A 24,792-nucleotide genomic window follows, 5' to 3' on the forward strand; every position below is an offset into this window, starting at 1 on the left:
CCTTGATAAACCATTTCCTCACTTTGGCTTATGAAATGAAACGTTACAAGTACAGGATTTTCATATATCCATTTTTATTTCTTTAGTGAGTCCAAAAAAAGAGAGGTGAACAGGCAGACCTTTTCTTTAGAAATAAAAAAAAAATGCAAACATCCCAAACATTCACAGTGTGGCACAAGAAAGAAAATGTTATAAATATAAAATGGATATTATGTGCACATTAAGGCTGAGACACAAAGACATTCACAGACAAAAAAAAAAAATCATGTTTCCACAGAAAAAAAAAAGATCCACTTGTAAATTATTACATCTTATCCATATTATTTGATTCACTGCTGGTCGTAAAGATTTTTGGTCATCAGTGTGGCTGGCATTGATTTGTCAGGTCAGTAACGTAGAAGCCTTTAAGTAGATGTGGAGCAGATGGGAAATAAATTATGTGCGTCTCTGCTTAGACAGGTGTTACGTTCAAGTCTTCACAAAATACATTCTCTCAGTAACAGGCAGAGTGGAGCTCAGGAGCAGCAGATAGGGGCAACATTTTGTGGCGTGTGCATTTTATTGTTTGTAAACGTGTCACAGCAAGAAGCCATGCAACAAGGATGGACTTTTACTCGGTACCTTTGAAAGCTGCCTGCGCTAACAGATTGATTCAAAAAAGGTTGAATTTAAAAAAGCCAAAGCGGTCGACAGTTATATGACGATTCATCATTATACTCTGAAATGTCAACAATGACTTTGTAAAAGATCCGTACAGCATTGAAAATTGATAAGCGCTATAAATTCACAAAAGTTTTGTAAGATTCAGGTGGAATTGAGTGACATGGTTGCAAATTTTTTTTTTCATATAAAATTGTCCTTTTGTTTTCATTTCCAGTAGCCATTTAAAACTATTTCTTCACACAGGTGAGTGCGTCTCTCAATAGCAAAAGTCTTTAAAAGGCACTCGGCAAGATTCAATTGTCATCCTGAATGCTTGTCTGTATTCCCTTGTGCTTGTTCCTTTTTTTTTTTGCACGCAAATTTGTCCCAAGAGCCACGTCGGTAATCACATCCTCTTGCGTTTGTGCTCCGGGTTATCTCTCCGTCCCCTGTAACGCTGATGATGGAGCGGGAAGACCTGCCTAAAATTGTTGACGCTGTACAGCCTTGTGTGTTGATGTGTCCTAAAGAAGCTTCTTTGATAGTTGGATGCTGCGATGGCAAATGTGAAACGTTAGCTCGAAAGAACGACGGGTTGAATGTGAAGGAATTGTGAGCTCGACTTACGATTCACGCAGGCGATTTTAGGAACATCCCAATGTCCGTCGCCCTGACAACGGATGGTTGGGCGGTGCCTCTGAATGTATCCTGTGCTGCATTGGTACCTCACCAGCGAGTTGACCTCGTAGCGTTCACGTTGCCTCCCAAAGGTTCGAGCGTTCTCCACCAGGGGGGGCTGGCTGCATGCCACTGAGGAGCAAACGAGGTAAGAGATTGGAGAAATGATCTGCTGTTGTCCGTGTGAAATGTACCTGTGCCCTTCTTGCAAGTAAAGGTCAGGTGGTAGTTGCACGGAACGTCGTTCCACTGGCCGTTCTCGTGCCAGATCATCACCACGCAATCCTCTCCCGAGGTGAAGAAACTGTCAGGCTGGCTGGGTCTCCAGTTCTCGTAGTGCTGCAATTCAAGAAGCACAAAAATCATTTTCATTGAGAAGTGATTCTCCTTAATGTCCACAAGAGGGCGCCTCTGCACGAAAAGATGGGTATGAGGGTTATAAATCACCAAAGGTCATTCCAGAAGTGCAAAACATTTCCCTCCTGCTCATTAATTGGAAATAACTAACACAAAGTACATAAACATGCCCTCATTGCGTAATCAGAGTTGAAATGTAACTTTAGTGCAAGTGATTCCTAAATATTATTGCAAATACTATTAAAATGCCAAATGCCCCGCCCCCTTAATGACCACGTATAAAAAAAATAACCGATGTAATAGTCTTCTTTGTATTTATTAAAATTTTAAATACGCTCTGAATTTTTATCTCTTAACACACATGCAACCATGTGACTAATTATTGATTTCTTCAAAATATGACAAAAAATGGCTGCTTTTTTTAAAAATCTTTCATGATTCATGCCAAACGCATGTTTTGGAAAAAAAATTCTAGTCCAATAGAATTTTGAGCATGATAATGATCATTAAATATGTGAGGTCCATGTAAATGGACGTCACGGTTGAAGCGTTGCCATAACATGACATCACACAGTCTCCATGCTTAACATTACAAATGTTACTCCACGCATGTGCTGCTCATTTACACAACATACACACAGCTGGAACGCTGCGGGGTATCCGACGTGCAATCGATGCGACCTGCAGTCTTTCAACGCATTGTGAGTTCAAACGACCTCTTCAAAGATGAGACCCGCCTTAGCCCCCTCCTCACACACCCCAACCCCCGACCCCTACAACAAGCCTTGTCCCTGGGCCGTGCTGCTCTATCATTAGGCTTTCCAAACACAGCCACTTCCTGCTCGCCTGGCTGCGAAGGTAACAAATGTCATCAACTGCACAACTGTGCACAGCAGGTTGCTAGCTTACTCCAAATAATCAAACAAACTGATCAGCCACACAAGTTTACGACAAACAAAACGTTTAAAATTGGAATTAGTATAAGGGCCACGCTGAGAATAATTGATAAAAATCCCCCAAATACAAGGAAAAAATATACATTCAGGATTTTTCTCCTTATATTTAAGTGACATTAATATTCAAATATATATGACTAGCTTACCATAATGTTAGCTCTACTTTTAGAAATCAAGGCTCGAACAAAATTTTGCTGAACACTTAGCCCTACTACGCTACTGTAGCTCACCGTTGATCATGATAGTAAAGAAAAAGTGTCAACAATCCGAGTATGTTTTCAACAAATGTGATTCCATCGAGTGAGTGTGACCACCCATGCGGACCCCCCATCTTGCTTTGTCCATTTCTCTGTCTTTCTGCAGACGGGCACAGGTGTTGTCCATCTGTGTTGTCTTCCTGCCTGGTGGCCCTTCCTTCCACCAGGCGGAGGAGGCCTCGAGGGGTTGCGAGGGGGACACTAAACCATACCTGTCTACGCCTTCCAGACTACACTCTCTATCCCCTCCTCCAAAAAGTGTCACCCTCATGAGCTGAGAAAGCATCTCATTTAGATGTACCAGAAATGCTCTTTCCCAAATCTCAGTTACTTCCCATCAAGTCATGCTATCCCGAATGGCTTCTTCATATATTGTCAGGCTCACACTGTTCCCAGTTCATGAGAAAATCAACAGTGCCCTCTAATAAAGGATGTTCCCCTCAACACGAGTGCATCTGTCATTGACATAACGTCCAAATATTTAGACTGTCGCTCTGCCCTGTTTGTTGAGGGGGCGAAAAGAAGTGCGTGAGAGTGCAACCTATCTTACCGTGGGGCTCCCATCAGTCCAGTGGAAGTCACTATCAAACATTTTATCATTCAGGCCGATCCACTGGTAATCCCGGCCGAGACCTACCGGCCGGAATAGAAAGCGGACGAGATATTAGGAACCGGTTATAGACCAAAACAAAATTCTCCATTTCTAAATTGTGCTGCTCAGACTTACGAGTGATAAATTGTTGCTCCTGGTGGGAATGGATGCTGGTCAGGTGAGCCCCTTGCATGCGGCACTCTCTCTCTGCTGTATCCCAGTTTCTTCTACTTGGGAAATACTTGTAGCAATGGCCCTGAAACTTATGCCAGCCATATTGACACGCCTCCGTGTCTGTGAGGAAAGATAGCAAAAGGAATTGAGGACGACAAGGTATCGCTGGTTAGTCCTTCTAATCAAGATGATCGCTGAATTCTAAACAAAATGTCAGGTGAAAATGTTATATGAGCAAAGTATTTGTCCATTTTAGGCTGTCTTGTTCTTTTGTATCACACTAATGGTGATTCTTCCGTGGAAATATTATCAACAAAAGCCACTCTGTTAGTTTAAGTCCTTTCATTTCAGTGCAATTAAAGACGAATACAAAAGCAAATATCTCTCTTGAGCAAACACTTCTAAAACAGCAGCTGCGTAGTGTACACAATCTGAGGGTAATTCACTGATGAGTGATTGCTTGCAAAACAAAAGGCGGAGAATAGACACTCCAAAAAGTGCCTATACCCCATCCCCCCCCAAAAAAAACTCGGCTTAGAATTAAATAAAAAAGCTAGTTAAAAAAAAATGATACCGACATAGCATTATGTTGTGCTCTGAACTAGACCAATATGCTTGAAACATGATTGAACATAAACAAAATAATAAAGACACAGAATACCATGTAAAAAAAAAAAAATGTCACCAAAAACTTACCCTCCTCACAAAATAGCCCAGAATAGCTCGGAAGGCAAAGACACGTGAAGCAAGCCAGCCCATCAACGCATGTCCCTCCATTACGGCAAGGGTTGGACTGACATTCATCAATGTCTAAAAAAAGAGATATACTATTTAGAAACCACAGGAGTCTTCAAATTTGGTGTTCACACTCCATGCGTACATATTTCCTACCTATTTCACAGTGATCGCCGCCATAACCCGGTGCACAGCTACATGCTAGCACGCTGCCGCTCATAAGGCAAGAACCTCCATTCTGACAAATGTTTTCACCACATGAGTCAATTCCTGCAAAAAAAAAAAAAGTTCAATAAAGAACTGTAATTGTATTTGTTCATGAATATTTTTCAAACATTAAAAAACCTACCGGAGATTTCAACAGTCTCTCCTACAATGGTGTCCCCCCGGGGATGGTCTGGAACCAAAGTTGTGTTCTTTCCTATGTCACTGTTTAGTTTGTCAGCCGGTTGGGTGGGGTCCACTGAGAGGAGATTCTGGTTTTGAGCTTCAGCTGGTGTCAACGTTCGGTCCGATGGGTGAATTGTAGATCCAACACTATAAACATTCCTCGACTCCACCGTTGATGCAGTAGTGGTAGCATCTAGCTTCAAGACGGTGTGGATTTCATTTGATCCTGAATTTGTGTACATTGTTATATCTGTTGGATTTATACTTTGATTGTCTTCCGGAATGCTCTCCACGATGTTGGGATTTGATCCCTCGTAATCAGGGGTCTCTTCATTGAAATCTTCGGAAACGATATCAACTGGGGCTTGGGTTACTCGGACATCTGTTTCAGGAGTTGGTTCGGTCATGGCGCCACTTGAAAGGTCTTCATCCGTAAGGTCGGTTGTCGTTTTTCCGGACACGGGAATAGTGACTGAAGTTGGTGATACATCTAAGGTGTAAGAACGATGGGTGATAGCAATCTCTGACTGGGCTTGCTCCAATGATTCTTGGGGAGGTGTTGGGTTTTGTTGGTGAGGAAAGGTTGGGACGTAGTGTATCAAAATATTTTCCTGTGAAGGTATAGATCCAAAAGGGACTTCTGAAATGTGTTCTTCTGCTTTTGTTGAAGCCACTTCTTGTTGGTTGGTATGTATCATATCAATGGGTTCTACTGTGCTTGTTATGTCAGTGTATTGTGTATTAGTAGAAATTCCGGGCATACCAGGTGATGGGGTTGAATACATCTGTGTCATGGGGATCTTAGTAGATGTAAAACCAGATGTTTCTTCATATAAAAATGACCCTGTTGGACTGGCCAAGTCTGCATTGTAGACATTCGGTATGGTGACCCCAGAACCATCTTCTGTTGATGTGATGAGACTTGTCTCTGTTGACACAGAAGGCTCCTCATTCTCTAAGGAACTAGAACTTTCACTAGATGTAGCTGGTGGCCTTGTTGTTGAATTCAAAGAGGACAATTGTTCAGTCACATCTAAAATGAAATCTACTGGTGGGGTCGTAGGGCTTAAGAATGAAGATGGGAGGGTACTTTCTGGATACTTTCTGGATGTACTACCCCACGTGGGGCTTTGCTCACTTGGGCTTTCGGGAGAAGTTTCAGATGAGATTAAATTGGATTCTGTCTGTGTAGTTTCTTGCTGTGGTTTTGCAGACTGAATAGATTGTGAAGTTGATAGAAGTATTTCGTCCTCCCCACTACCGGGTTCAGGTAACCCATCTAAATGTGACATTGGTTTGGGCTTCACTGTTGAAACTGTCAGTCCTTCGTTACTTGAGGTGCCAGGAACATGGGGTTCAAAATTGTCCGTTGGTTTCACGGTACTGTAGAGGGATGACCAAAAGCTCGAAGGTGTAATGTTATCGTCAACGCCACGAATAATTTCAGGCTTCTTGGTGCTGAACAGAGACGAAGCTGGTGATGTTACTCTATCAGATGCTGTCACATCTATTGTTGCCGTGGTTTTAAGACCAACCACATTTTCTCCTCCAGAGCCTTCATCTGAGTCAAATCCGCTTGACTCTTGTTGAGTTACTTGACTGATAAGTGAAGTAGACACATGTGCGAGAGGCGTAACAGTGACTGAATGTCCAGAAAGTTGTGAGGGTGATGTCACACTTGCGGCTGTGGGCGATGACGTTAAGAAGGTATCTTTGTCCTCACCGTCCATCTGCTTGAGAACTGTCATTGTATGAGTATCAAGTGAGGAAACTGGTTGTGATTGTGTTACGTCATGGCTTGGTTTGATAGATACAGCTGATGATGAAAATGTTTCAGTGCGTGCACTAGAAGATTCTGCAGTTAAAACCGTTTCCTCAGGATATGCTTCAGACATGGTTGTGGAGTATTCAGGAGAGGCTGCTGATGTAGGTGTGAAGAAGTTTGTAGCCTCACTTCCTGAAGCCTCGGGCTCCTCGGTCACCTCCAGTTGTTGCAAAATGGTGATTGGTGTGAGGCCTCCTGCCTCTTCTGTCTGAAAGGTTGGGTGAAATGAAGAAGAGGGAACGTTGGAAATGGTATCAGCATCGATGATGATATCAGTGCTTTCCTCTCCTGTGCTGTGGGTAACTGTGGAGAAGGGTTCATCTTCATCTCTTGTATCTTCTGTAAATAGGATTGTTTTGTTGGGAGATGGTGTCGAAACATGCAGCACGATGGTGGATGTTTGGTCTTTAAAATCAGTATTGGAAAAGTTCTCATCTGTAGTTGAAGTGACTGAATCCAACGTTTCGCTTTCATCTGTTGCCTCTCCAAATGTAACGTTCATAATCACAGATGGCTTAGAAGTGAACATCTCTGTGATTTGGTCACCAGAACCCTCACCTTTTGTCAAAATCAAATCTGGTGTGAATTCATCAGTTACATGTGGTACAAGTGATTGGACAGTTGGCATCACATACGATGTTTTAGGGTTCGGTTTAACTGTGCTGAAGAGAGAAGGAGCTGCAGTCACAGTAGACCTGGGTCCGCTAAAGAGAGAAGATTCCTCAGTGACAACAAATTTTGGATTCTCCGGTGTTACTGTTGTTTCTTGGCGGGAAGGTACGATAATTGTTTCACTTTCAGTAGAAGTCCTTTCATGAGATGTTGTAGCCCAAATTTCTGTGGAATGTTCCCGTATGCCATCCTTTGTTGTATTCTCTGATCTTGTTTGTGACTCAGGTAAAAAGACTGTTGATTTTTCTGTAGACTCCTCATCAGATGAAGTATCCTCAGAGACAGCAAGCGGAATAGGTGAAGAACTGATTTGACTTGCCGTGGTGTCAAGCGCAGATGGCGTTGGTATGGGTATGGATATTGTTGATGTGTCCAAAAATTCAGAACCCGAATTGTCATCCTCAGTGAAGACACCACTTCCGAGCTCAGTTACGTAAACCCCATTGCTAGTCTTGTATGGTGCTTGGGTTGATTCCCATGCGGACTGTCTGCTCGGTTGAGTTGACGAATCATACGTGCTCTCGTGCGTTTCTGTCTCATCAGTCGTTTCAATGGCGATATAGCCACCTGATCCATCTGAACTCATCTCCAGATCATCCTCTTCAGGGGAAAGCCCAGAAGTCTCCATGTCGACATAAGTGAACGTCTCTTTTGAGGGAAAAACAGAGTGACTTGGGATTTTCATTTGTTGAGTACCTTCTTGAGGATTGGATGAAACACTAAATAGATTATCTCCTGAACTTTCTTCATCAACAGTAGCTGATGGTCTGATGGTGGTTTTGGAGAAGGTGGTCTGTTCTGTCGATGGTTCTGTAGATGATGTCATTTTCTTAGTAGTAAACAAAGAAGACACTGACGTCACTTGAGGTTTTAAAGAAGTACTTGTTTGAATTTCAGGTGATGGTGATGATAGTTTCTCTGTGGTAGGACTGATGGATTCTGAACCGGTATCAAATTCGATTGGAATATCTGAAGGATTTTGTGTAGCCATAGGTTTCTCTGTATGACTCATGTTAAAAGTTTCTGGAGACACTGAAGTAGGTTTATCAGTACTGTAGATGGATGACAGGGTTACTGATGCTGTCGAGGCTTGACTGTTGTGAGCTTCTCGTGTTGGTGTCATTGCTGGTGTCTCTGTACTGAACAGTGACGAAACAGTTGTCATTATTGACGTCTTCGTAAATCCATCTGTACTATCTCCAGAACTCTCAAAATCTGTGGGAGTGGCATATGATTGGATTCCAAGTTTAGTCGTTGAGCCAGTGTGGGAAGGAATAGACTCAACCATCATGCTGGATTCCTCATCCACTATATCCTTCATGTCTGAAAGAGCAGATCCAGATGGAGTTGGTTTCTCAGGACTTAAAAAGGATGGTGCAGAAGTTGCAAATGTTTTTGAAATGTCACTCGTTGAATTACCATGTGAAGTACTCCCTGCCGATGTTCCTGTAGCAAACATGGGAGAAAGTTCTCCAGTTAATTCATCACTGCTGTCTCCAGAAATCTCAGAGTCAGCCGTGGTAACTGATGATGACTTAATTTCATAACTTTGCGTTGTTTCAATTGAAACTGGCTGAAGGGGATCCGTACTGTACAAAGAAGTGTCTTTCGTAGAAGTCTCCTTTTCTTGAAGTGGGAATTGTGTTGGTCTTTCTGTGTGATACAATAAGAAAGATGTAGTCGATGAAGAATCTTTTTCGGTCATCCTGGTTATTTGTTCACCTGAGCTCTCTTCTTCAATATCTGACAAAGTCGGAATAGTCCTCAGCGGTAAGGATGAGTCCTCGGTTTTTCTGACAGGTTCAGAAGGTGATACTGTCATTGATGAGGTGTCAGTGCTAAACATCGAAGAGGAGGACGTTGTTACTGAAATGAATGACTCTCCAGTAACATCAATGAGAGCTCCTGAACCTTCAGTGGTACTGACTTTTGTTTCAGGTGTCATACTAGATCCAAGTACGGACGTAGATGACCTCAAAGGTTCTGCTGTTGGTTTTTCGGTACTGTAGCTGGTTGAGAGGGCAACGGAGGTGTTTGACAAAGTATCGGTCTCGTTTCCATGGGATGCTGTTGCTGCTGGTGTATTGGTAGGAAACACTGAACTAGTCATTTCCGTAAAGTCCTCAATGCCGGAACCATCTATGTTATTGAGAGTGAAGAACGAGGACACTCCAGGTTGGATGGTTGATCCACTCAGAGAAGAAACTGAGTCAACCGTAGTCGTTAGACGACTCGTAAGTTCATAACCAATGTCCGGAACAGAAGACACTTTAAAGGATGAAACCGTTGGAGACCCTGCCCTTGTGATCTTAAAGAAAGAGGTCACAGAAGTGGATGGATTTTCTGTAACTGATAATGTTTTTGCTTCATGGCTTTCTGATGTTTCATTGGGCATTCCTCCGTGGGCTTGTGTGTAAGGAAGAGATGAGGAAAGACTGTCCTTGTCGGCAATTGACAATTTTGTGGGTGTCTCTGTGTTGAATGCCGAAGACAAGTCTGGAGATGCACTGGGCAGCTCAGTAGATGGTCCGGGGTTAACAGTTCCATACATTGAAGAAAAAGAAGTCGTTGACTCTCTAGTAGGACCAACGTTGTGTCCCGAACCTTCATTCAAATTGGTATTGACAAATGATAATGATTCAGTTTCAGGTGTTAGACTTGATCCAATCACTGGCTCAGTGTTGACCTCCTCTTTCTCAGTATTTGTGACTGCAAATGAACTGGCGGGAGATTTTGTTAGTGCCTCGGTGGTGGACAGAGTAGAGGAAGATGTTTGAATGAAAATGTCTTTGCTTTGATCACCCGAACCATCGAGATCTACTGGTGTCAGAGCAGAAGTTGTAATGTGATGAGGTATAGGAGTTGTTTTTGTACTATACAGAGATGATGCAGCAGTACTTGAGATTTCGTCCTTATGTGATGATGTCACAGCTGGTGTCTCTGTACTAAACATTGAAGAGGCAGTTGTTTTGATTTCTGACACTCCAGAAAACTCATTGATTGTGTCTCCGGAACTTTCAATGTCTGTTGCCATTGCAGGCATCATGGTTGTTTGATGGAAAGATGGTAACGATTCAACCAGCACACTGCTCATAATTCCATCATCGATATTTGGAGATGTCTGATGGAGCATGTCTTGAGTCTCTTCACCTGAACCATCTCCATCTGCTGGGGTCAAAGCCAAAGCTCCCTGACTCGTTGATGAACTTGTTTGTATTTCAGAATCCACTTGAGTTGTTTTTTCAGTACTACGTAGGGATGAAGCAGTTGTTCGAGGTTTGTTCAAACTGTCTTTCGGCCGATCATCATACAATGTTTTGGTGGGTATGATCTTTGAGTCACCACTAAAAACATCGGTACCATCTCCAGAACTCTCTGTGTACGTGGTAGTATGGATTGAAGCCACTTCACTCCTCAATGTTGGGCCATTGGTGGTTGGTATTGGTTTTGTCACATCAGAGACCAGCGATGGTTTGCCTGTAACTGATGTCATGTCTGGTTCATGGTTTTCTGCTGTTTCAGGTGAATTTGCTTCTTGGGAGTCAACAGTGTTCAAAGGTGAACCTGTGGAAAATGTTTCTTTATCCTCAAAATGCAGGTCAGTTGTTAATGATGAAACTGTAGAAGATCCTGGTAGTTGTTGAGACAGCTCAGTTAGCTCGGCTTTGGCTGTTTTGGAGGGCATTGAATTGTTCTCAGGTGTAAGGGATGCATCAACAGTCTGGCTTTTTTCATGCGACATTGAAGAAACAGATGTCGTCATCTCTGATACACCACCATCAACGCTATTTCCAGAATTCTCTGTGTATGTGGTAGTACCGACTGAAGCCAAGTCACTCCTCATTGTTGGTCCACTGATGGTTGACGTTGTCACATCTGTTTCCGCTTCATGGCTTTCTATTGTTTCATGTGAGTCACTAGTAAAAGGTAGACCTTCTGGAAAGGTGCTGCTGACAGATAATGATTCCGTTTCAGGTGTACTAATCTCCGGTGCTTCATCCCCTGATCCATCACCGAGAAGTGAGGTTTCCTCTGTCAGTTCAGAAACAGGAGTCTGAACTGGTTTTTCCTTTGTCTGATCCGTTACAAATTTAAGTTCCTCGTTGAGTGAGGATAAAGTAACTGCATCTGAAATTTCGGAACCAGCAGAGAATTTCCTGGAGACCATGCTGGGCAGTGTTTCTGTGGCCATCATTGTTATGCTAGAACCAGAAGATTCTCCTGTTGGTATTTTAGACTCGTCTGTGATCGATGTTGAAGTCTCTGTGCTGTAAACGGAAAGTGTACTTGAGGTGGAACTAAATCTAGAGGATGGCATTGATATTGGATTATCAGAAAAAGAGGAAATTGTTGACATCACTTGCAATATGTTTGGTTTTGAGATTCGGTCAGTATTGCTCGTTTCCCCGTCGGAATCATTCGACAGGGGAATGTACACAGTCTGGAGAGAAGCTTGAGAGGAATCTTCAGCAGCTGGTGAGGCAGTGGCGCTTTTGATTTCTACTGTTGCCTCAGTTATGTTTGTGTCTGTGGGAAGATCTGTAAAAAGGGATGGATCCTCTGTTTTGTCTGTCTGAGTCACTTGTGAGTCACTCATAGTTGTGGGAGCGCCCCTGGACTTGTCTTCTTCTTTTTGCGTAGTTGTGGTGATGACGGTGAAGGTTACCTTATCTGATAAGATTATTTGCCTGCCTTCTGTTATTTTGGTCATTTGCGCTTCAGATGGTGATGCAGTCGGAAAGAAATGAGCAGTTGTTAGTAACATCCTGTCTGTGGTTTCGGAGCTAGCTTTTGGTGTGGTTTGAAATGATGTGGTGTCTCCCGGAGTTGCAGTTGGAGCAGAAGATTTGTCTCTCTGTGTGGAGCCCTCTTCAATTTCAGAAAAACCGTCAGGGAGTTTTGTTTCAATTGTTGGAATATTATCAGAGTCAGGGTCATCTGGGTTTAGCTTGCCTGTGCTTGAGAGGAGCCTTATCGATTTAGTGAAGCTATCTGCTGGAAGGTGGGACCATCCATAAGCCAACTCTGTGGTAGTTTCTTCATTTCCTCCTAAGCTTTTCATATTTGTCACAAATTGGGTACCTTTGGCTTCTTTGTCCTCTGGACTCAGCGGATCACGCGTTATCTCGTATTTTCCATTAATAAAACTAACAATTGGAGAGGTAGTTACAGTGGCAGGAGATAAGTCTGGGTGTCCGCTCTGGACGACAGGCTCATCATCAAGACCTGAGGCGTTGGAATGGTCAGGCAAGACAGGAGACTCAGAGTTCTGCAACTGATCATCTGCAATAAGAGAAAGGAAAAGGCTAAAGATAAGAAAATGTGCAAGGATTTTTTTTTTTATATAAATAAAACAAAACAGTGGATGACCAAAATAATATTCACAATATTCAAGTATTACAGTCAAGCAGTATTAATATATAGTTAATACTATACAAATATAATAATTATGGTAATTATTATTGGATTGTTGGGATAAAATTAAGCTGATTAATCAACTCATTTTTATCCTCAGGGGGCATTTTTTTTTTTTTTTATTATACCGCTCACGGCTATCTTACGAGTTCCACACATGTCAGTGAAAAATGTGCGTTTTTACAGTCTAATATTTGGAAATCAAAATGAATGAAATGCGGATTTCATCAACAATCTGAACACCAACGTAGAAACTGCTATTTGGAATTGAATTATTCCCAAACACATCATACTACGTCAAAGAATCGAGTATACAATATCAGTAGCTTATTTTGGGCTGTTCCTATGCAACCCAGACAAGACATGCCTCCAACTTTTTCCAAAAAAGTTTCCCACAAATCCTGAGGGAGCAAAACGTATGTGTCATCTGAGCCGCATGACATGATGTAGACGTAAAAGTAGCTGGAATCGCCCATGTTTCTCACGTGGCCTCCAGCTGTCCTGGCAGCGAGCGGAGACTTTGTGTTAGCGCTGACATCACCACTTGATCTCAGGTCCAGTGTGAGCTACAGAAAGGGCATTTGTGAGCTACTCCAAGACATATGCTTTCTGTTTGTCTTGTTTTTGGGAGGTGCGCTGACAAGGAAAGAAATTCTACAAACATTGTAGACATTGGATTGAAGCGCAGTCATACAGTCTATACAGGAAGACTTTCTCTGTAAGCACAGACATACGTCCATACAGCGACTGGAAAGTGACTGCTAGTATTCCGTTAAACATAGGGAAGAACCTAGAGAACAGTTTCCAAGGGAGCCAAATAAGCAATAAATCACAGCCGACTCAGAAAACCATTGTGTCATTGTTGAAGTCAGTGCGGGCATGTGGTAGATCCTGAATTATAGTGTGGACACCTGAAATTCAGAAGTGAGCTTCTGGTTCAATGTGTTCCTGAAACGTTCTGAGACTTTTGAAAGAGAAGCTCTTGAAGACAGACACACAGACTTGATATCTCAAGTCAAAGCAAATCGAACGTCCAAAGAGAGGAAACAGAAAGTCTTGAATCTTGGAACGTGTTCAGCGTTAAAGATGTTTGAGGTCTTACCTGATGTGTTCTGCTTTTCCTTTGCGACTGTCGTTTCCGCGGCGACGCTGCCGCTGCCTGTGGTTGAAACCACTGGAGCGGTTGTGAAGAACTCAGCATCGATGTTTGCTGTCGTCTCAACCGGTGTGAGGACATCGCCGCTTTGCTCTGACATCTGATCGGCGGACTCATCCAAAACACTCGTCGACGCGTCATCTGATGTCACGTCTTCGATGAGAATGGGAGCACCCGTCCCGGTTGCGGATAGACTTTCTTCTAGTGTCGCGACATGCTGTATTAGGACTTTGTTCCCTGTGGTCGTTTCCAGTGGTGAGGGGGTGATGGTGCTGATGTCCAACTCAGTGTCAGCAGGCTTGGTGTCACATATAAAAGTCGTGGTGGTGGGGATGACAGTGGTGGTAGGGATGTCCGTCCCATCTGTGCTGAGCAAGAGATCCTGTGATGGTCCTGTGACAGGCAGAACCTCTACCAGTAGACCTGTCTCTATCTCATCAGTGTGGCCCTCATAAAATGGAAATTGTGGTGCTGAGTCAGTTGGTGTCGAACTGAAAACTTTTTCACTTTCAACTTCGGTTGTCGTATCAGTGAAATTAGAATTGAGAATGGTTTGCTCCGTTTCTCCCTCAGCAAACATGGGCTCTGTGCTAGGAGAAGCATCTCGAAGCACCGCGTCACTTTCAATCGTACTGATCTCGATGACCGAGTGATCGTCTGGCAACGTGTCACCACGATGGGGAATTGATTCGACAAATGTTACATTATCATCTGCAAAGTCGTCAAAGTCTGGGTCTACTGGTTTTAGATCATCAATGTCTTGGTCTTCCATTACGGTCGGAGCCACCGTGGTAAATAACTTCTCTTCTTTGCCTGCTGGAGTGGGTCGTGGTGGAACCATACTGGTAGAGAACATAGATGGATGATCTGTAAGAACTGGGTCCACTTCAGCCTCTGATCCAATTTCAGAAGTAACTGCACTACTCTCAAGTAAAGGAATGATGGAGGAGCTGAAGGTGGTGCTTGTGTCGTTGATCACGAACACGTCCACGAAAGAAGTTTGGTTGACTATCTGTTTCCTTCCTGTAAAATACAAACAGTATAAAAATTAGACAACAAATATTCTCACAAAATTACAGTTTGTGGGAATGAAGCTGCAATCTGTTAATTGAGCCATCTACCTTTGAGTCTAACGTGGTCATCAAACTAATGGACTGATGGGCCATTTAGGTCCATCAATTTTGCTGATTTTCCCTAATTATTTGAAAAAAAAACAGGATTGCTGCAGATAAGCAATACACCCAGTTTGCAGAAGAACTCTGCTTCTCTAAACATTTCCTCAGGTCCCCAGAACAACAAATGTGACTCGTGGAACAGAACATAAACATTTACACCCACCCTGCCCTTTTACTGTGTAAACTCTTTACACAATTCATTAGCGCTTGAACCTTTCTGCTTTTTTTTTCCCCAGTTGTCAAAGACAAACACAGCTAAAAAAAAAAAAAAAAATGATGGTCTTAGATGACCAGATGGCTTTTATGAGATACTGCGTAAGTATCGGTAGCATCAAAGTTATTCAATAAAAGATGTATAAAATTAAGTAACCGGTGTTTTTGACCCAGTGAAGCATAAAAAAAAATAATGCAAAGTTTAGGTTAGCATGCTGGCTCGCCCTCGGAAAGCATTCCAGTATTTCACGAGGCCTCTTGGCAAAATAAAGTGCCCGCCCCTGTTTTCAACGTTCCTCCCGTTGCTCGTATTCATTGACTCACACACGAAATGTAGTGACAAGCCTTTCGAGAGTTTTCCTCAATGACACATAACTTGTTTAAACACATCTTTTAACATACACATAGAGTCTCTCCATCCTGGTGAAACTATTCCCGATGTCAGGTACGAGACAGGATTTTTCCAAACAGGAAAACAGAGGCAGCTTTCAAAAGCAGTGCATTATCTCACTGTAAGATTTGAGCTGTTGCTATTACTGACGCCTTTGTTTTGTCCGAGGCAATCCGGGAGCCAATCAGATGGCAATCACGCCCTTTTTCCCTCCATTCCAAGTTGCAGCGGGTCCTGAAAAACAAGGCCGCTCAGATGGGGGCGTAAATACAAACGGCTGACACGGAACACCCAACGGGGAGGCTGTTTGTGTGCCCTCTGAACTCCGTGGAGACTTATCACCACGAGAGTCAGGCTTCCTTAGAGCACTAAATGGCCAGGGCAGGGGACGGCTTATCTGCCCGAGCTCTCATTTGTAAAGATGGAAAGGCCGGGTCAAAGGTCAGCGAGGATGACTGAATTTAGAAGTCCAGCGGTAGCTTTGTCCATTATCCAAATGTCTGTTCTGATAAGTATGAGTGAGAATGATGGAGCGAAAAAGTCTCTGACAGCGGAAATGAACGGAGAAAGGCAAAAAGGGGAGGAAGATAGTGAGCCTAAAAGGGCTGACAGGTGAGGGATTCCGCCGCTTCTCTAAAAGGAACCTATCAACAGTTGTTTGCTTTGCCCTGAGGGTGCCGATTAGTCGGGAATTGTCCCAGTCGGCTAACTTCCAGTGAACCACAAAGCGTCACCCCTGTTGAGATGTATTGCCGGAGTCCCTTCTCTTCCCGTGGCACAACAATGACCTCATTGGTACGCATACTTGAATCTATTGAACAGGACAAGCCCTGAGATCACATAAGATGTGCCACAATTGAAATGAATGAACTGACATGGAAGCTACGGCAAAAGACAATCGAACCGTGTTTGAATAGTACTTGAGCCGAGAATGTGTTTTAGATCAATCAACGTGGGATAAGCCCAAAGGAGAATGAAAACTCTTGACTAATAAACTTCCAATTAAAGTACTGGCCAGTTGGACTCATCATTTTTAAGTAAACAGTTTGTCACCATTAACTCTCCCCTTTTGGCTATTTTTTTTTTTTTTTTTGCGGAAATGGACCAGGGGAAACAAAAAAGTCAAGTCAAGTCAAGTTATTTGTATAGCCCTAAATCACAAACAGTCTCAAAGGGCTTCAAATAGCCAAAATTGACAATTATTCTCAAAGCATCCCCTGATCTTAAGCTCCCAAAAGGGCAAGGAAAAACTCAAAAAAACCCTGCCAGGGGAAAATGAGAAACCTTGAGAAGGGACCACAAATGGAAGGATCCCCCTTTCAGGATCACCAGGTTAAAAAAAAAAAAAAAAGCTAGTGACAACTGGACACTACCTGCTAAGGAGTATATGCTTTTAAAAGTTTGTGTATTTTTAATTAATGCGAACCTTAATGAAACTCATGTATCAGAATCTGATGTAAAAAAAAAAATTGTTTTGTACCTACAAGGGAATGTATAGGGGGAAAAAGTGAAAGGGTGGGGACTGAATAGAAGATGAGATCATCGTCTGGGAGGTTTTACAAAAACGTCTGCACCTTCAATCCCAGTTTTCAATGAAGCCAACACATTACGCTAGCAACGCCACCCCAAACAGGTAACGCCATGTTCCACGAAAACTCAGTCAACACCACAGGCTCACCTTTGAAACAGTACGCTCCCAGTTGGGTTGTCGGTTCCGGGAATCCGGTTCGGTTCCGATAGCGGTACATGGTTCTGACCCCAAGCAGGCCTCCCCCGCATTGAATTTTGGGTACAGAAACGGGATGCCTCGCACTGCCGTCTGAGAGCCAGCCGTAGTCACACCTGTCGAGACCTCGTCGCCACGCGGCGTGGAGCTGGCCGGGGCTTGCCAGCTCGCTGTTTCTCCTCTTACATTCATCCTTGGCTTCCTCAAACGACATTTTCTTGGACACGGGAGCGTAGAACACATCACCTGGAATGACGATGAATAAATGTTGGATTATTGTTTACGATCGTGAAATGAATTTATTAAGCTCATTTATTGACCAACGCGCACTTTTGCTTCCAGGTCGTCATCAAACTACAGCCCAAAAGTAGACGACGGGCTGAAAATATGTTTTCATTTAGTCCAGGGTGTAACATTTCAACCAATCCCATAAAATATATTAATTCCTTTGATTTACAATGCCATCGATATCCACCCTAGGAATGTCGCCCATCCTTAAAGAATGACACATATGAAGTCCAGAAGGTTCCGATGGCTGACTTTGGATTTTATTTTCGTCACCCTTTTTGACTTGGACTTTCAGTAAATGCACAATCAAGATTAAAATCGATGAAATCAAACCAGTAACTTTTATATGTCAACATACAAAGATGACAGTTAGCTGGCTGTCGGTTTGAGTTTTGCACTCTGGCTCACACCAGCGTGTGCATCTGTTCACACAAATGATGCAAATGTCATTTTAAATGGCTCCATTTGTTGCAATGGAATATCTCCGCTAAATAATCGAAATGGAGACTGGGCAAAGATTTAAAAAGTCATTAAACGGCTCTGTTGAGTTGGATTGAGCTTGTCAGCAGTTACAGTCTGGAACATGAGTGTAAGAAAAACATGGAGGGAAAATCATCAGAAACAGATACTTTCGCAACACCATTATCACATTTTTTTTTTTTTTTTTTATTGGCCAAGTTACAACTACAGAGTGTCGGATAGTCGTCGAAGTTTTTTCTCTTACCGTAAAGTTTGTCCACATAACAGTATACGTCATAAGTCTCGCTGGCTTTCCTGGTTCCGTATGACCTCACACCAGGTTTATTATGGAGGTTGCCATAGCAACCCTTTCTGGGTTTTATGATGGGGTATCTATGCACACAGGTAATGGAAGATCTGTTTTACATTGCGCCGATATGTGTACAATTTTTACGACAGATTTGAAGTACGACGTACCTCACGGTCCGGTCAGCAATCCAGCCAGCGTCGCACTGATCAAAACCGTCCTCGTATGCCGCATTCAGCTGTTCGTACGTAGCGATGCTTGCGCCGATGTTGCGGCAAGCCTGGACTGCCTTGTCGTAGTCTAACGTGTACCTGCTGAGGTTGGCGCGGTAGTGAAAGACCACACCTGGACGCAAAAAGGGAAATCTGTTCATACAGCACGATGGATTCATAACTTCATCGGAATCTCCAGGTGGAGACTTTTAGCTTGCTTGTTATGTCCAAATAAGCATTATGATTATATAAGTGGAGTTCACGTTCGTAAAATTACAACTCAAGTCTGGTTCCATCCTCAATCCTTTCAACAAGGATCTCAGCTTGGTCAGCATAGTCAATATTTTCCACGTGAGTCCAGAGTACCCAGAAAAAAAAAGAATCTTCTTACCATCAACATTGAGGTCAACTGTATCGCGGGAGTCCTCGATGCCGTACATGACCTCACAGCGATACGTGCCCGCATCGCTCGCGAGGAGCTTGCCCATTGTCAAGGAGGCATCACCCACATCTTCAGGGTGACTGGGCACAGATACCCGGTTCTTGTAGCCGGGTCCAATCTTGACGATCCCATTTTGTGCCACTAACACCGTTGACTCGACGTCTCCTTCTATTTTGGTCCATTTGATGCGTAAGTAGTCGATGGAAAAACCCACGGTGGCGTTTGGGTTTGCTGGTGATGAGGTTGGAATACTTGAGAAGGAACAGGGAAGGTTAACCTTCCCGGAGAGGGTTCCAGTGACTGGCCTGATGACTGATAATGTGTTGCCGACTGGAAGGGAAAACAAAACGAGACAATTAGGGACATATTGAAATATGAATCTGTCTCTGAGGGTCATCCATATACAGTCAAGTCTTTAGGGACTCTTTTGCATCGATAGTGTGAGAGAAAATCACCGAAACTGTCAGGAACATCTTGGAAAGTCACACCTCATCTTCTAAATGATGCCCAATTTTGTAAGGACTGAAGTCTGTCCCAAATTGAGTGACGTGAGCAAACATGGGTGCGGGGTTCTGCAACTTGTTTTCATGAGTGCTCAAGCGTCGGCAATTAACTTTTGCTGCCAGTCAAAAAATAATATGCGGTTTCAGACAGTATCTTGTGACTGTTACTAGGCTCCTGCTGATATATCTCGGTCCACTTCCGGGTCGGCAGACATCAGGCAGACAACCAAACACAACTGAATCACGCTGACTCATGTGGGGAAGACGGAATTTGCTGCTTTTTTTTTTCCTTTTTCGTAGGGGTTGCGAGCGGGGATAAAAGGGGTGGGGGAGAAGTGAAGGGAATTTTGTGGAAATGACGGTGGGACTGCCTTCCAGGCATGAGTGTGCACAATTTAACAGAAGGCCTTATTAGGAGGAGAGGTGAAACCAGCTGTTATTTGCAGACTGGGAACTCGCTATAATTGAAAGGTGTCCCTCCATCCTCAGGGACAGACAGACAGACCAGGGGCCATGAAGAGCCTTAGAGGGGGCGATGAGTACCCCAGGTGCAAAGGTCTTAGGACACACTGTCACCTTGAGAAAGCTCTCACAGGATGGTTTGAAGTGGGGGTGTCAAAATGATTGCACTGCAGTTAAAGGGCCACATCCTAACTAATTTGATGTCAAGTGAGCTGGACTCAAGAAATTATGGCACAATTAACCCGTGTTTTATATTTCCTTTGGACACAAAAGAGGAAGTTTTCTTTTGTTTGTTTAGTTATTATTTCTGCTTTTTTTTATTATATTTTTTAAGGAAAGTTTTCTCTGCTTTTTAAATGCATGGATATATTGAAGGGAATATTAAATAATACCATGGAGACAAAATTTTTTTAGCCAATAACAAAATATTGCGATCACTAAAAATGTCACAAAACATTAAAAAATATATTTTTTTACATTCTGGGCCGGATTGAACTAGTTGGAAAGCCGGTTTTAGCCCGCATGCCATATGTTTGATAATGCCAGTTTATAAATAAAAAAATGGAGAAAAAAAAGATGGTTAGCGAACTCCAAGGCATCACGGGGAACATGTAGCGCACAGTTAAATGTGACCTTGCCAAAACGAATAAGAGACAAAAACAAAGACAAAGAGTCAAGCTCAGGTGAGGAGAAGGGAGAGAAGGATGCGCCCGAGAGGAGCAACCAGGTTTGAAACCTACCGCTTGCACTTGCTGCTTCACAGAGACAATAAAGCCACAGGATCTGCTTTATATTTAGTACCATCTGTTGACAAAAAGACATAATTGGCCATTTAGAAACAGGGACATTTGTTCTTGTTTGTTGTGGCTTTTAAAACGGTATTCTCTTTCAAAATAATCATTATCAGACCAGCTTGGCAGGAGTAATAAAAGTAGCAATTTCAAATTTCAGTTGCTTTCAGGATGCTGGTGTCAAACTCAGAGCCCGAGTGCCAGATCTGTTTCTTGTTGATTTATTCTTTTCATTTTAGCTGAAATTTTATGTCAAAATGTAAACCATTAACACATTTTCCCCTGAGGTTGGATGAAAATGAGTTTGAAACAGTTGCAGCAAGGCTCCCTGTGGGGTCAGGCTGCACATGAGGACTGGCCCACCCACCGCCCGTACACTCAAGTACACTCTTTAAACAGAAGTGATGCATTGTTGAAGGAATAAATTGTTACTCTACATCAATATATCAATGAAATTACCCCCCCCAAAAACATATTTTAGACAATATGGGGCGCAGATGATGAATCACATGACATTGACAAAAACCTAATCAAAAATAATAATAGATAAATTATTGTTCGTTTACGGATAATGCACTTGAGAAAAATTAAAAACATTTATCAACAAGCTGTCACTTCATTCCCGCGCGGCTCGTGCGCAATACAAAACATTCGTGAAGGTTATCCGAGGACAACACAGCATCGTTGGGTGGCTCCCTATGAAAAATCTTTTTGTATTATTATTATTATTAAACATGTAAACACCACACAAAATTGCCCCATGAGAAACATTATCCTTTAATAAAATTAATTAAAATCGCACTTACGGTGAAGCTGCTATTACTCCATAAAATACCCAAATATCTCCTTAAATCCAGTAAATCCCAGTGCGTAACTTTCGTGCGTAAACGCGTCACCAAAAGAGCGAGCGCACTACTCCGTCGCTCTCTTTTGATGCTCCAGAGCTTCGTGGAGTTGGTCTTGGTCTGCAGAGCGACAGAAAGGCTTGAACTGTCGCCGATGGACGAGTTGACTTGAGCTTTTAACGCACGCTGTTATTTCCTTGGTGTCGCGGGAGGAGGGGCAGAAGAATGTCCATCGGGAAAGTGAATGAGAGAAACAACTTGGGGAGGAGAGAGGGTGGGGGAACACTTCATTTGGCTCTTGAGGGACGACGCATCATCGTCCAGTAAGACAACTTTTATGGGCCAGTCCAAAATTGGAGGATAATGGAGGTCACTTCTTATCCTCACGCCATGAAATTTCAAATGGTCCATGCAGAAAATGCACTTGTTGTTGAAATTATAGCCTAAAACACAAAACTAAATCTAAATAGCTGTTGAGCACCGCTAAAAATGAGGTTTCTCACTTTGTCCTTTCGTCTTGCTCACAAATTTACCTATTAAATGTTTTTTAAATCAGCTTTATTTCTCATGACTTTTCCAACAAATATTTTAAGGCATCTAGGGCATGATGGGAAACTGGTGGCCCGCGGGCCATATGCGTACTCTGACCATACTGAGCGGCCCCTTGATAAATAAAAATACATTTGAAAAATTGAGTGGGGGGGACTCTGAACGTAACAAAAAGCAAAACATACAACATGACGAATAAAATGTCTCGTAAAAAGTGCACCGTTGCTTGTCAAGCTGTGCGCGCACCCCTTGGCCATGGGTGCGCAATGGAAACAGGGTGGTACAGTTATGTCTCGGCTTCAAATTGAGTCACAACTTCATGTTGTTGCCAGCACTGCAATTCTGTCCGTTACCAGGTGGAGGGAGGGAGGGAGAGAGAGAGAGAGGGAGGGATGGGTGGGGGTCTTCTCAGATACTTCAGGTTTGAGCAGTAGTGGGAAGTTACCAAGTATTTTGTCAGTAAGTTTTTACATTTGAAAATGTTCTTATTCCTTCTCTGTCAAATAGAATTATAAAAATGATTATAACAAAGAGTACAATAGAGAAAAGTTGATAAGAAAAATAGAGAGAGAAACTCATGTGATTGAAATCTTTCAGTTGTGCCAAGTTATCAAAAAAGTAATGAAAAGATATTTTCATTTTTACGCCACCTATGAAGAGACATGCATCAGAAATAGAAATGAATAAAACCAAAAATGGATCATCTCATGATGGTAATTACAACGGAACATTAGTTTTCACATGATTCAATTTTCAACGTTAAAAATTCTATCATACTTTTTATATTTGCGCTGGCTTTTCATCCCCAAAACATGTGACTCGGACGTTTTTGGAATGGCTGCGTTATGCGAAGTGCTTGTGACTCATTCTTTGATTCTCATCATTCCGTACGTTCATCCGAAACAAAACTGACCTTCAAATTAAAAGCATGCTTCTCTCTTTCTTTCTCTAACCAACCCGTATCCTGGATGGAATTTACCGAGACGTTAATTAACAACCGTTTAGTTTGGACTTACAAGAATCATTTAATCACTTTTTAAATGAGTCAACACAGTGAAGTTGCAAGTCACTCACAAAATCGTAAGCACGTTGCTTTTCAGCGGTCATAAATCACGGCGTAAAAGAGCCAATCGGTGTTTGATCGACTGCGAGGGCCCCATGATGAGCCACATATCGTACGACTTATAAAAGTGGTCCATCTCCGGCCCCACGCCACGACAGACAGCATTAAAGGGGCATTAAATTTCTCCCTGGCCCCGCAGGGATGTTTTATTGAAACGGTGCAAGCATTTTTCTTGTAGGGGAGGGGAGGGGGTCGTGTTTAGCAGTTCACTGCTGGAATAATTCAAAACGTCCAAGAGAGACCGGAAAGCCTCCAGTACCATAAACTATAGGACTATGACTTCTGTGCAAAACATTGCCAAGTAAGAATAAACTTTGGAGTGGGAGAAATGTAGAAATGAATGTTTCAAACATAACTCAACCTAAGCACATTTTCCCTTCATAGATCAAATCAAAACTTCTTTCAAAGAGCAAAAGACAGGAAAAAAATTCAAACGGCAAAATTGAATCAAGCTTGGATTGAAAGCTAACTGGGGAATTTATTCCAAATATAGACAATCTTAAATCAGCCACCATTTAAGGACGCTTAGTGCCTAATGGTTAGTTGGACTATAATAAAAATATTGTTCAATTCATACCTGGCTCTAGAAATCGAGCTTTCTTATTTCATGATTCATAAAGTTGCACACTGTAAGGGAGTGAGGCTTCCATTGTGTGGGAAAATGAAGTTGCCTCTGGACAGATGTGAACCTTGATCCTATGGAGCCAAGCATGGAGGCCCAGACCACTGAGGATGATCCCTCAAGCTTTATTTGGAGGCCAAGAGAGGTAAGCGGCATCAAATTTGGTGTTTTCATTTTGTCTTCTTCTCATGCCGTCTTCCACCCCGAAATTTACAATAACGTGGCGATCGGTAACACAACCCGTATGTCAAAAAGTGATGGCTGCCAAAAGCCCTTTCCATAAACAATTTCCAGAAAATTGATAAATCACCACCGGGTGTGTAGATAAAACCTATGAAGCGGAATATGTAGCACCGCAACTCCGTCTCGACTTCATCGCAGCTAAAACGGATTTTCCCATGCAGATAATTAGAGTAGTTAAAAGCAATAGCGTAAAATACAGATTTCAAAGGCGATGAGATCGGAACATCCCGTACCGTTTATGTCTGCCATGCACGAGCAAAAAAAAAAAAAAAAAAAATGTGTACCTTTGCGAATTAAACTGAACTCAACAATAAAGATTCGGATCTTAGTGAAGCTCGCAGCGCTGGGAATGAATAACATGCTAGGACAACGAGTACTGTATACACCCAAAGCTTATTAAGTACTTGCACCCACTGAGTGGTCCCAGTGACGGTGACTCAGCCAAGTAACCAAAACGAATCGGCTTCATCTTGAGTTCTTTTGGTGATTATTTGGAAAAATCCTGCTGAACCACAGAGATCACCACCATTTTGCAAACTTCTGAAAGAATGGCAAAGGAACAAACAGAGAGGAAGTGTGTGTGTGTGTGAGA

General features: G+C 42.7%; 1 protein-coding gene across 1 annotated transcript; it reads right to left on the reverse strand.

Moving 5' to 3' along the window:
• Positions 1 to 57: 57 nt before the first annotated feature.
• vcana (versican a) lies at positions 58 to 22,136 on the reverse strand. Its single transcript, XM_088376912.1, has 15 exons — positions 21,625 to 22,136; positions 20,768 to 20,831; positions 19,012 to 19,392; positions 18,579 to 18,753; positions 18,367 to 18,494; positions 17,307 to 17,600; positions 13,796 to 14,872; positions 4,741 to 12,561; positions 4,548 to 4,661; positions 4,353 to 4,466; positions 3,618 to 3,776; positions 3,441 to 3,523; positions 1,515 to 1,659; positions 1,270 to 1,452; positions 58 to 1,194 (listed from the first exon to the last, which is right to left on the reverse strand). The coding sequence occupies exons 2-15, from the start codon at positions 20,829 to 20,831 to the stop codon at positions 1,049 to 1,051; spliced, it is 10,884 nt and encodes a 3,627-aa protein (XP_088233038.1). The 5' UTR covers positions 21,625 to 22,136; the 3' UTR covers positions 58 to 1,048.
• Between the last annotated feature and the right edge of the window lie 2,656 nt (positions 22,137 to 24,792).

This window comes from Syngnathus floridae, chromosome 5, assembly GCF_059516105.1.
Source record: "Syngnathus floridae isolate MCC-2025c chromosome 5, RoL_Sflo_1.0, whole genome shotgun sequence".
Lineage (NCBI taxonomy): Eukaryota > Metazoa > Chordata > Actinopteri > Syngnathiformes > Syngnathidae > Syngnathus > Syngnathus floridae.